General features: G+C 31.7%; 2 protein-coding genes and 1 non-coding gene across 3 annotated transcripts in view; all 3 read right to left on the bottom strand.

The window, feature by feature from the left end:
- Nucleotides 1–673: 673 nt before the first annotated feature.
- LOC144565767 (ACT domain-containing protein ACR4-like) lies at nucleotides 674–3,780 on the bottom strand. Its single transcript, XM_078315594.1, has 7 exons — nucleotides 3,581–3,780; nucleotides 3,436–3,481; nucleotides 3,143–3,257; nucleotides 2,778–2,845; nucleotides 1,419–1,991; nucleotides 1,218–1,322; nucleotides 674–1,134 (listed from the first exon to the last, which is right to left on the bottom strand). Exons 1-7 carry the CDS (start codon nucleotides 3,649–3,651, stop codon nucleotides 793–795), a joined length of 1,320 nt encoding a protein of 439 aa, XP_078171720.1. The 5' UTR covers nucleotides 3,652–3,780; the 3' UTR covers nucleotides 674–792.
- A 1,735-nt stretch (nucleotides 3,781–5,515) lies between these two features.
- On the bottom strand, nucleotides 5,516–5,587 carry TRNAG-UCC (transfer RNA glycine (anticodon UCC)). The gene has a single exon. It is a non-coding gene; the product is annotated as a tRNA-Gly (tRNA).
- Nucleotides 5,588–6,677: 1,090 nt separating this feature from the next.
- LOC144565775 (11-beta-hydroxysteroid dehydrogenase 1A-like) overlaps nucleotides 6,678–12,887 on the bottom strand; it is a 6,489-nt gene continuing 279 nt past the window's right edge. The window contains exons 2-6 of the mRNA XM_078315602.1: nucleotides 8,218–8,410; nucleotides 8,034–8,119; nucleotides 7,408–7,539; nucleotides 7,138–7,302; nucleotides 6,678–7,014 (exon numbers count right to left, since the gene is read on the bottom strand). Of these exons, the coding sequence (XP_078171728.1) occupies nucleotides 6,733–7,014; nucleotides 7,138–7,302; nucleotides 7,408–7,539; nucleotides 8,034–8,119; nucleotides 8,218–8,410 (858 nt within the window). The 3' untranslated portion in view covers nucleotides 6,678–6,732. The remainder of the gene's footprint in view (nucleotides 7,015–7,137; nucleotides 7,303–7,407; nucleotides 7,540–8,033; nucleotides 8,120–8,217; nucleotides 8,411–12,887) is intronic.

Genomic DNA, 12,887 nt, shown 5'->3' on the forward strand with positions numbered 1-12,887 from the left:
AAGTATATATACGTGGAGAAGTATGAATTAAGTTTTAATGAAACACCTGCTTCTGCTACTCTTTTGTCTCTTTCTCAAAAATAATTAACAATTTAATCCAATATAAATTATAATAAAGAAGCAGGCAAATAAAATAAATACCAAAAGTTTTTCGATGCATATATTGCTCTTAATTTTTAAATTTTTTTCATGCATGTCAGAGAGGTTTGCTTGCTTATTTTGACCAGCTCAAGGCATGATCAATCAGGCTATATATATAGGAGTTCTTGCTTAAAACCTACTCTTGTTTTTTTACAGGTTGTAAAGTCTGCACCAAATGCTACAATTTCTGACCTACACTATCAGCTGTCACACTTTTTTAATAAATGAAAACTTAATAAAGTCCAACTATTAAAGGTAGACATGAACCTGCAGAGAGATCTTGTTTCTGCAAGTGGTTGCAATTGCATGGGGCCCCAGCCCCTAGTAACTAGAGTAGTATACTTTTGGTTAGATACTTATGTTTCAGAATTTTTTTTTTTGCCTTAATTACTTAATTCCTCTTTTGGAATTCAAACTGTAAACCAAAAGTAGCTAAGTTTTTGTACACATTTATCAACAATTGAGATCACAACTATATATATTAAAAAAATAATATAAATACTTATAATTGAAACAAACGAGCATTACATAATTAAACAATGATTATTAATTTGATTACCTTGAGAGGGGGAGACCAAAGCTCAAGATCAACAACAGATTGATCAGGTCTCCTCAAACTAATACCAGTTACAACACTGAAAGAAAAAAGAACTAAGATGATCTAATAAGCCCCAAATTGTAAAAAAACTTCTCCGATCTAGACCGAAACAAATTCCCCAAAGAAAACCGTGCCTGTGACGAATTATTAGATTCGACAGTATTGTCATCCTTGACAAGTAATATAGTCTGTCCGATCGTGTTCCTCACCACTTCTATGGTTTCTGTACGGACCTGATCTCCCGATGCATCCACTACATAGAAAGTATTCAAGGCTTTTGAATCCCTTGTAGTTACCTCAGCCTGTGTAACCGATAACCCGTTTTCTCTAAAGATACGGGTCACTTCTGCCAAAAGGCCAACTCTATCCTCACAACATAGCTCGAATCTTATACCCTAAAAATCATGAAAAAAAAATTGTTATAGAAGTTTATATCATGGTAAAATATTAGTGCTTAACATTTAATTAGCAAACTAACCTCGGGATTTCTTCTTCTTATAGCGGCCTCAAGACAAAGCACTATTCTTTGTCTTTCGCCATCGGAACTAACGGGACTTCCGTCAATATGTCGAACGTAAAGCTCCTGATATGTTCAACAATAATTGAAAACAATTAAACCCAAAACAGTGCACAATGACCAGATCGACATGTCAAAGTTACTCTATATTTGAAAACCAACCAGATATGCTTCGGGACCCTCGGCAATCACAGTTGCATGAAATATCACATACTGCATGTCCGTAAGCGTGCAAACCGTATCCAAAAGTATTTTTTGCCTGTCATTGCACCTCACATTCACTATTGTATACCCTCTATCATTACAGTTTTCAACCGTCACTTGTACATGTCCCCGCAAAGCTCCCGTCTCAGCGCCACCTCTATCATAATCACGGTTTGCGTACATTATCTGATGCAACCTCCTATCAACATGAGTCAAGTCAAATGAGATGTCTGTACTACCTTTAAGCACATAACTAAGGAGCTGCTTGATTTTTTCTAGTCGGCCCGTGTCATAAATTGGAAGACCAGTTGCTACATCAGTTACTAACACTATTGATGCCATCCGTAGGTTATGGGTCCACATTTCAGATGCAACAATGTTGCATTGTTGATCAGCAAGAACAGCAAATATTTCAGATAGTAGGCCAGGCCGATCAGTACCGATTAGCTCAATTGTAGTGTGGTTGGTCGAGGCTTCAACTCCTACTGACCTTCTTAGGGACCGGTACTTAAATGTGCTTGAGTCCAAGGACTGCAAACAAAAAGACAATAAATTTATTAATGCCAACAATAAATTTTTCTCTACACTGTAGGGATTGGTTTAACAGGACAATTGTCAGCTAATTATGCAATGATTTGATTATGAAATTGTCAATATTGATTTATGAAAATAAAAAATACATGTCAGCATAAATAATATGGAAAAAAAAACATAAGGGAAACAACAGAGGAAAAAAAAACAGAATGTAGTTTAGCATTTAATAGTTGTGCTTGCTTCTGGCACAACATGCATGAGCCATATGAAATACATGCTTTGCGCACATGCCATTAATTACAGATGTGGGGCAGCAAAACATGTATTTAATTCTGGTTACTGTTAGTACATTGTACATCCTTAAAACAGTAATATCTCCAAACACTCGGAACTATTTAAGTAGCTAGGTAAACCGCAGACACAGCCTAAATGTTTTTGCTGCTTCCCTCTTTGCCCCCCTTCACCCACCCCTATTATCCAACCCTATCCAAATCCGTATCTGAAAATTAGATATGGATATCTGATATCCGAATATCCTTGCAGATACGGATACGGATATGATTTTAAATTTTAATTATCCATATCCGAATAGTATATATATTATAAAAAGCAGATATCCGTATATATATCCGATCCGTTTGCACCCCTACACCCCTATGACCAATACGGTACCAAGTACCAACCCAAAAGAAAAAAAGAAAAAAAATACCCCAAAATATATAGAAAAAGGGAAGACTATATATATGTATGGCATGATTATTAACAAGGTGGAATTAGTTATACCTGTTGAATTCGTTCAATCACATCGGTATTGAAAATCTTGTTTCCATTTTGGTCAACGACATGGAACACTGAAAGTCAAAGCGACAGCATGGTATTAATAACAAAAATACATAATGGAGACGAAAACTAATACAAGTAATAGAAAAAATATTAAAAAGGGACTTAATTATATATCATGTATTGCCCATAATTTCATTCATATCTATATATAAATTTTAAATTTGAACCAACAATTAATACAAGAAAATATGATTGTTATGAGAAAATATCCACATGAATAGTATACGGTTAAACTTATTAATTAGTATGGTAAAAGAATTCTAAAAAAGTTGTTCATTGTATGAAATTTTAGCTAGGGGCATTACCATCCATGAACCACTCTCCATCAGAGGTAATATAAGCTCTTCTCACTACAAGATTTAGATCACTTAACACTTGCACTACCTTTAACAAGCTCCCTTGCTTATTTACACTATCCACCTACAGCAAACACATAATTACAAATCAAAGTTCAAATGAAGTGTTTAAAAACATATTACAATTACTTCATTGATTCCTTGTGCAAATTCCATAGCAATCCCTTCTGCTCTTGTTGGTATCGAAAAGTACAGTAACATATTTTAAATTAAGATCACGCAAAAGAGAAGTTATAACTAACCTTTACTAAAGTAGCTCTCCTGCTAGAGGTGTTATCCACGGTGACCCTGATAATTGATAAACAATCCAAACAAAATAAAACTTGAGATAGAATAGAAATAATGAATATTTCATTTCAAGTTTCAACAAGAAAAAAGGGTTGTCACCTTGGTGGATTCATTCCATTAACCAATTTCTCATACTCATCCTCTGGTTCAGTCATGGACCAAGAATCCATCTCTAGAGAAAAGAGATAGGAAGAAGAGATAGAGAGAGAGAGGTTGGTCGCTTGTCGCTTGTAGAATTAACGAACGGGTAAAAAATTGCTTTTTTCCTGTAGGAACTGTTTTCTGTAGGAACTGTTTTCTCTTGAGAGAGAGAGAGAGAGAGAGAGCGCGCTTTATATAAGGTTTATTTGTGGCATTTCGTATGGGAATACTATATTAGTATATTACTATAGGAGGGAAAGAAAGAGATTGTTTTGCTTTGTTTTCTTGTATATATGCTTAATTTCCAAAAAAGGGAGGCGTGACATTGCTTCACCATGCCTTACCATATCTTCTCCTCATTAATGTTTTTATCTACAGCTAAAGCTACCCGCCTCGTGTACCCAAAAGTTTTCTAGATGCTTTAGTTAGTTAGATTCTAGAATGAAAGCAAACAATTTAACAAAACTATTATTTCAATTTATTCTTCTTAAAAGCTTTTATTTGATAAAAAGACAATTTGTTTAAGTGCATTATCGCTAATAATTCCAGACTGTAGATATTGATAAATATGCTATTATAAGTTATTTATATATTTGATTCTTTGAAATATTTATTTCATATCAAAATATGATAATATTTATTTGTACAAAATTACCATTTCCAGTGTCAAGTGATTCATTTTCTCATGTAATTAGCAGCAAAGCATAAAGTTCTTCTCTGTTGCTTTTTTTTCATTCATATGATCCACACGTGAATACTCTTTTTATTAGCGTCTAGTATTTTCCAGTTCAATAATATGAAATTAACTCTGTATAATTGAATTTCAAAGTATAATGTGGAGAAAAAGTGATGATAGATTGAGACTCATATATAAAACTAATTAGCTAGGCACCATGACCATAAATCTATTTATGTTAACAAGCAATAAATTGGATTTTTTTTTTTTTTTTTTTAATATCCACTGAAATTTATGCCTTAAAAACTAGATTTTGTTGCTCCGTGACGTTTGCCTTGAACCTTTTTAAAAAAGGAAGGCAACCCCAAAAAAGGCCCAAATAGAGGAATCTGGTACTTTCCCGAATGAGGTGTGTGTATATATACACACACTTTCCATTTAGGATCGCATCTTGAAAGAATTTTATTAATTTTAGTAAGATATTATTTGATTCATTGATTGAATATTCTCCTAGCTAGCGCATATATAATATTTGATGACCCATGGATTCTCTTACAATAAATGTATAAGATTCCATTGTTGATCATGGTTCAACACAGCTCAAACATTAAAAACAAAAATGGGGAAACATTAGACCCTTTTATCCATTAGAGAAATTTAGATTCTTTATTATTAATGACTATTTAGATTTGTTTGGATATCTTAATTATGAGGATCTTAGATTGATCTTTTTTTTTTGGATAAATCCAGGCATACTTTCAAGTTATTGATCAAACACACATTGAGGATTAATTATATAAATATGTTTTTGTTAAAAGTGAATAAATTACACAATTGGTTATCAATGTATTATTCTTTCTCTCTTGGTAGGGGCAATTTGATAGTTCTTCTTTTCTTGTCCTTGGAACTTTGAACACCATGCATTAAATTTGACATAATTGGAATGCCTTTAGACATTTAACAAAGAATTAATTTTTTTCTTTTTTCTTTTCAGAATCGTTTGACTTTCAAATCATATATATGTCCCAGGTCTGACCCGTAAAAATTGTTTTTGCAACGTGATAGGCGCAAAATATATTAACAGGCTCTCGAATTAAAACTGTATAACAGGTTCGGTTCGGCCCGTAAACCTTGTTCTTCAGGTCAAGGGCCTGAAGTATACATATACGATAACAATAAGAGAAGGGAAAATTACATAGCAAACCAAAAATAAAAGCTGCGTCTGCCGGGAGTCGAACCCGGGTCTATTGCTTGGAAGGCAATTATCCTAACCGTTGGACTACAGACGCTTTCTTGTTAATAAATTTGTTTTTTTGTTATATAAATAATTGTGTTAGGGTTTGTTTAACTGTTAATTCTTTCTTCTAAGATCAACACTTGGGCAGCTGCTGCCAGACTTAAAAAAAAAAAAGTATATCAATAATTGTTCATTATTTATTATTTTTGTTATTCCAAGGTGTTCAAAAATGATTTTATCGACAGCTTGCTTCTGCCAGGATTTAAATTTTATGTACACAAATCTTAATTAAAGTATATCAGACAACTTTAATGTCCACTGATGAGTGATGACCATTGGACCTACACTTTTCTGGTCGCAAACTTGCAATCCACAATATATTAAAATAAGTATTGACCCAAACAATTTCTCTCATTTGATAAGAATGATCATATGCGATTAATAATTTTCGTAGTATTTGTATATCACAATGGAACATCATGATATGAATGATATGCAACAACACCTAATCAACTAATGAAACTACAAGAGTCATTAAATGCTTCAAGTCGAAACTACTCACATTATCATAAGACTATCATCTAATTAATGAAAATAATTGAGCTTAACCATACACTTTGGACCACATATGATTCATGCATGCATCCATTTCTTCTAACTTTTATTTAATGTTTATAAATAATTTTTCATTTAGATTATGAATTCACAATCTTTCACACACAGAGAATATTACTGTTTGTCATTACTCATTAGACCAAAAATTAGTTATTTGACTCGTCTAATATAATACTGCTTTAATTGATCGAGCAATAGCCTTAATTATCTTGAATTAGTACGTGTGATCTCTTTTTTTTTTTAATTTCTTTTCTCTAATTTTCTTTTCAAATGTACATTTCTTCTGCTAGCATCCATTTTATTTGATTAATGAAATATCATTCATTTTTTGTATACTACTTCAAGAATAAATGCACTGTGCATTGGTAAAATATATCATTTCATTATGAGTAATATTCCAAGCAATATAGGATATAATTAAGTTGTGGACTTTACAAAGAAGTAAAAGAAACTAAAATTATTTATTACATCAACATTTCAAACTTAAAAATTGAATTAAACAAATGTATGAATCATCACTCTTTTCTTTGTGATTAGAATAGATTGAATCTGAATATAGAAAGCGCTTAGCTCCAGTAGTCTCTAAGATTCTCGATTAGAACAGATTGAATCGGGATATAGAAAGCGCTTAGCTCCAGTAGCCTCTAAGATTCTTTTGTTAAGAGTGCTATTTTTTTCGCCTGATTTTGTCATGTAAAATGAGCTTGAGTACCAGTTTATGATTTCAGGTGCAAGACTCATTAACAAGTGAAACGGCTTGTACCAATCAGGCCAGGTTACGTATTCTTCGCCTCTGCATGCGCTATCAATAGCAATTTGAGCTAGCTTCTTTGTTTGACCTACTGGAAATATTCCTACTTGTGTCTAAAAAAAAAAAAATCATAAGAAAAACCAGTTAACTTATCGATAAAAAAATAAACAAATATACAAAACATATATTTTTTCCAACATATTTTGAAAATATATAAATTATGTTTTTCGACTTACATCTCGAGCATCTTCGTTTATCTCCACTTGGCCGCCTTTTTGTAGTGCTTTTCCTTTGGTAAGCTCGGAGACGACATAGCCGGGGATGAGTATGGTGATCTTTATCTGAGAACCCATCTCGGATCTCAGTGTTTCGTAGAACCGTATCATAGCTGCTTTGCTTGCCTAAAGAAATAAAAATAAAAATAAAAAAAATATATTGTATTAGGCATTAATGGGCTGGACTAAATTAGGCCCAATAATAAATTTTGAGTTATTTGGTTTGCATACATTGTAAATGCTCATTCTTGCTGTAGGTACCCTTCCTGCAACTGAGGTTGTCACAATTATGTTTCCTTTGCTGGCTTTCAGATGTGGTAACGCATAATATGTTGGGTACACAGAACCCCAAAAATTAACATCCTGACAGTTATAAAAAGTTATAAAAAAATTATGATGTGATTAATATTGATTTGATTTTATAAATAAAGAGGAGGGTTCAAATGCACTCAAATTTTTGTGCACCCAAATGTACTCTATTTTTCAAATCCTTTTTCTCCGTTTTCAAAGTCTGAATAGTCAATCCGAAACGTTAGATGCAATCTATATATTAAGATGTGCTTGGAGACCAAATTTTACATTTTTTGGAATTTTTTTACTATTTATTAAGCCAGTTTAAAAATCGCTGATTTTACATTTTCTGTACCATTGGATCAGCGATTTTCAAAGTGGCTTAATAAATAGTAAAAAAAAATTCAAAAAATGTAAAATTTGGTCTCCAAGCACATCTTAATATGTAGATCGCATCTAACATTTCGGATTGACTATTCGGACTTTGAAAACGGAGAAAAAAAATAGAATGCATTTGAATGCACACAAATTTGAGTGCATTTGAACCCTCCTCATAAATAAATTACCATCATTTTGGTGAAAGCAGTTATATTGGTTATCTCTTCAAAGAGGCACGTTCCCCAAATTCCAGCATTTGCAAAAAGATGATCCACTAAAAATAAAAATAAAAATAACAAATAACAAATATCAGGAAAATTAAAAAATATTTAAATATTTTATTATTTTTGGTATATGTCAATTAAAACTTACATTGACCAAAGTGCTTTACGGTTTGGTCAACGACCCGTTTCGACTCGTCATGATTTGATACATCGGCTGTCAGTGTGATCACATCTGGTGCTCCAAGGCAAAGTGCTGCTTCTGCTACCGCTTTCAATGCATCTTCTCTCCTTGCCACAAGAGCCATGCATGCACCTTTTCTCGCATATTGATATGCAAGTTGCTAAACATAATTACAGACAATACCATGAAAATTACAGTTAGTTATTCCCTTAAAAAAATAATATAATAATTATTTAAGACTGTCAGAAAAAAAAATCAGAATTACTTGTCAAAAATTAGGAGGTAGTTATGACTTCTGCTAGTATGATAACATTGTCATTTCAGTATATACTATGTTGCATGGATATGGGTACGGGTATCGTGTCGGACACGACATGGGTACGGCGATACGGCAATTTTAAAAAATCTAGGATACGACACGTTTATTATATATATTATTTTTTATTAATTTATATATTATATTTAGATAATTATAACTTAAATTAAATTTGTTCAGAAAAGAATGACTTCATGGTATAAGTATATTAAATATTATACTTACTAGAACATAACATATATGATAGTTTGATGTAGTGGTTAAAGGTTTTGACTCCCATTTGAGAGGTCCAAGGTTTGAATCCCACTGCCAGCACAAAAAAAAGTTATTTTCTTCGGTCCACAGGTGCGGGCGGGTGTCCATGGGCTCGGTCCACAGGTGCGGGCGCGGCTCACAGTACACAGGCGCGTATCCAGCCGTGTCCCGTCTGTATCGGACGTTTCAGGCCGTATCGGCATGGGTCAACCAGGTGTCGGAGACCGTATCAGATGGGTAGGGACACGCCAGCTCACTCGACACGCCGGCTGGTCTGATACGTATCGTACGCGTGTTGGAGGTGTGTCGGTGTCGGGTACGATGGCTTCCTAGGAGTGTCAGGGTAACATAGAGTATATATAACATTAACTTCAAAACAAATCAAATTAACTTCAAACGAAGAATCTAAACCGTTCAAACCGATCTACTTTATTAGTTGTACATGAACATGCAAAATTTATAATTTTTTAAATTTGTTTATTATCAAGTTAAGCAGTCAAATGTGAGACTTTTTAAGTTAATTTCAATACATTTATTTTCTAACATTTTTGACCGCTTGACTTAATAACAAAATAACTTGAAAAAAAATATAAATTTAGCATGTACATGCATCACTCATACAGTAAATCAGTTTGAACTGTTTGAATTTATCGTTTAAAATCTATTTGGTAAATTTTAAAATTGATATCATATGACACCGATATTATACTAACCGAACTCAGGAGTTATATCACTCTAGCTACCCTTTAGTTCTTACACCTCAGAATTAAATTACTTATTTATTACTCTCAAGTTGTTTGAAAATTTTGAAATTATCTTTCCATTTTCTTTTAAAAATATTATACACTTTGCTAATTAATTGTACCATGATTCTCTAAAAGACTTTTAAGTATTGTTCACCATTGTTATAAATTAATAACGATATGTACTTGTCGAACAGATAGTGTATTGTTAAAAGATTAATTGATATGTAGCTAATTAATTAGAATTTTGCAGACAATCTTATATTTTCATTAAAATTATGTGAAGATACTGATATTTTCTTTAATTTAATTCATCAGACTCATCAAATAAACTCATTTTAATTTAATTCCCTTGTTAATTAATAACGTTTCGTAAAATTGTCATTTAAAAAGATCTAGATAAGACAAGACAAAGTATTGCATATAACATATAAATACAAAAAGAAAAAAAATAATGAACGACTAATTATCGGTCGTATAAACGATAAATGGACAATAAATCTGATTGTTTAAATGAAAAACAGACAATTAATCGGACAAATCAATTGATTAACATTCTCATCTGCAAATAACTTTCCGCAATTAGTATTTATAACAATTTAATCACCGTCACTAATTAATTAGACAGCCAATTAGTCAACCGACTTAGAAATTTTTTACAACATTGTTGTCACATCCTTTCCATCCCATGGGACAACTTACCCTTGATTGCGGATAAGAAGATAATTAATGAAGTGTAACTGATAAGTTGCTCTATCTCTTTTGCACCACCGCATGTTCATACTGCGGCCAATAAATATTGGAGGCAGTATGAAAAAAAGAAGATGTCCTTTACTCGTCCACTTATATATATATATAGAGTTAGGCTGGGGTGCTATGGATAGCATAGTGGCCTCTATGCTATGGCTCAATATTCGAGTTTTCAAAATCCAAACGGTCGATCCGAACCGTTCATCTTATTCTCCATATTAATATTTGCTTGGAGACCAAATTTTACATTTTTCTGAATTTTTTTACTATTTATTAAGTATTTTACAAAATTGTTGATCTAACGGTGGCTGCACAAAACAGTAAAACCGTTGGATTAGGGATTTTCAAAGTGGCTTAATAAATAGTAAAAAAATTCATAAAATTATAAAATTTGGTCTCCAAGCAGATATTAATATGGAGAATAAGATGAACGGTTCGGATCGACCGTTTGAATTTTGGAAACTCGAATATTGAGCCGTAGCATAGAGGCCACTATGCTATCCATAGCACCCCAGCCTAACTCTATATATATATATATATGGTGCTTCTAGATTAACCTTTTGTTTTATGTCTTTCATCTCCCTCTTTATATTATTATTATTATATTAATTGTTTATAGTCCATCATCTTTGTTTTGTTTTATTTTATTTTCTTACTCCTTTATTAGTTAATGATACTTATCTATATATATATATTAATAAATATTTTATAATTGTTGATTATTATATATTTAACAAAATTACTTATTTATATAAATTTATATAGATTTCATAACATTTTTATCGTTTATAAATATCTATATTAAATTAAAATATACATATTTGTGATTAAAATAAAAATATATTATATAAATATTATTTAAGTAATTAATTGAGTTTAATGATCAGATGGCCTACAATACAGGTGTCATTATAAACAGTTCTGAGGAGAAGGTGAATTGCTGTTGTTTTATCTCTTTATGATGAAACATTTGGATTTGGTGCAGTTGTTGGTCTAACTGAAAAAACAAAAATTTTATTTGAAGTTGTGACTCAATTAGGGAATTACATGATGTATGCACTACACAAGAGATAATCAATCATGCAAATTAAGAACAAAAATATCAATACATACATTTTCCTCACAAACCATATGATTCAAGCTTTAATTGTTAGCGAGAACATTACAATGATTATTTTCTCTCCATGCCAACTAACTCAACAACAGAATGTGAACCCATGTTGCTTTTTTGTTCTAATTATCTGTTGACATGACTTATGTTTGGAAATATGAAAATGCTAAATTTAAATTCAACTAAAATTGAAAATTGTCAAATATCAAAATTCTGCTCTTTTTGAATTTATATCAGTTTAAATTCTAAGTTTAACATAGATCTGGCACCCGCTTAAAACGACGCCTTGAATTGGTCTCTCTAGTTTGTCTTTTTTTTTTTTAACTTTCGCAGAGGCTGTAAAATCATGAGGGGAAATCGAACTCTCGACCTTTACATTTTTTTGAACTTTTTTACTATTTATTAAGATGGGTACAAAAAATATCAAATTCAGACCATTGAATTTTGTACCCATCTTAATAAATAGTAAAAAAAATTCAAAAAAATGTAAAATTTGGTCTCCAAGCACATATTAATATGGAGAACAAGATGAACGGTTCGGATCGACTGTTTGAACTTTGAAAATAAAAATATGTTCATTTTACAAATATGTCCTTATGTCCATAGAAGCCTTTGCCATATATATATATATTAACCTTTGACAATTGCCATGCATATTGAGGCACTTTAATTAATGCTAACATTGAAATGATTTATTATATATGTGTCACCTTCAATTAGGAATATTGTCAAAAAGTCATGTTGTGACACATGGTATGGTTTAATTTATCACAGCATGACACGCTATGCGTGTTGATTAATTATGTGACATGAATCATGTGTTATAGTATGACTATTTTCGGAAAAAAATAATTAATATGACATGTAGATTGGTATGATTACAGAACGACATGTGACTACATGTGACTAAAATAACATAAAATTTATATTATCATTTATCTTAAGTAAAAATTTAAGTTTCAAAAAATAAATTTAGTATTTTATACATAAAATTTTTCTACAATAATATGTATTTATTTTATACTTATTTACAATTTTTCTTTTTTTCTTTATACTTTCTAAAAAAATTTCTTACTTAAACTTACTTAAGTTTAAAAAATATATTTATACGTGACTTAAGTGATCAAACATGACCATTGACCAACCACGTCACGTTGGCCGGTGGTCACCTTAATTTAGTCACAGCGTGATTAACATGTTGTGACTATATGCATGCATGTTGTGGTCATTCTCATAATTTTAATCACATCATATTATGTCACATGGAAACTTGACGTTATCACGACACAACACGGCACATGATTCAAATTACAACGTGACTAGTCACAACACAACCCCAATATACATCCCTACCTCACATGCCAGTTATATATGTCATAGAAAAAATGTCATGCATGCATGAAAATAGCACAACGTTGCGTTGCTGCGGATACAAACAAGTATACTAACAAAGGCAAGAAAT

This window comes from Carex rostrata, chromosome 1 (assembly GCF_964058835.1).
Source record: "Carex rostrata chromosome 1, lpCarRost1.2, whole genome shotgun sequence".
Lineage (NCBI taxonomy): Eukaryota > Viridiplantae > Streptophyta > Magnoliopsida > Poales > Cyperaceae > Carex > Carex rostrata.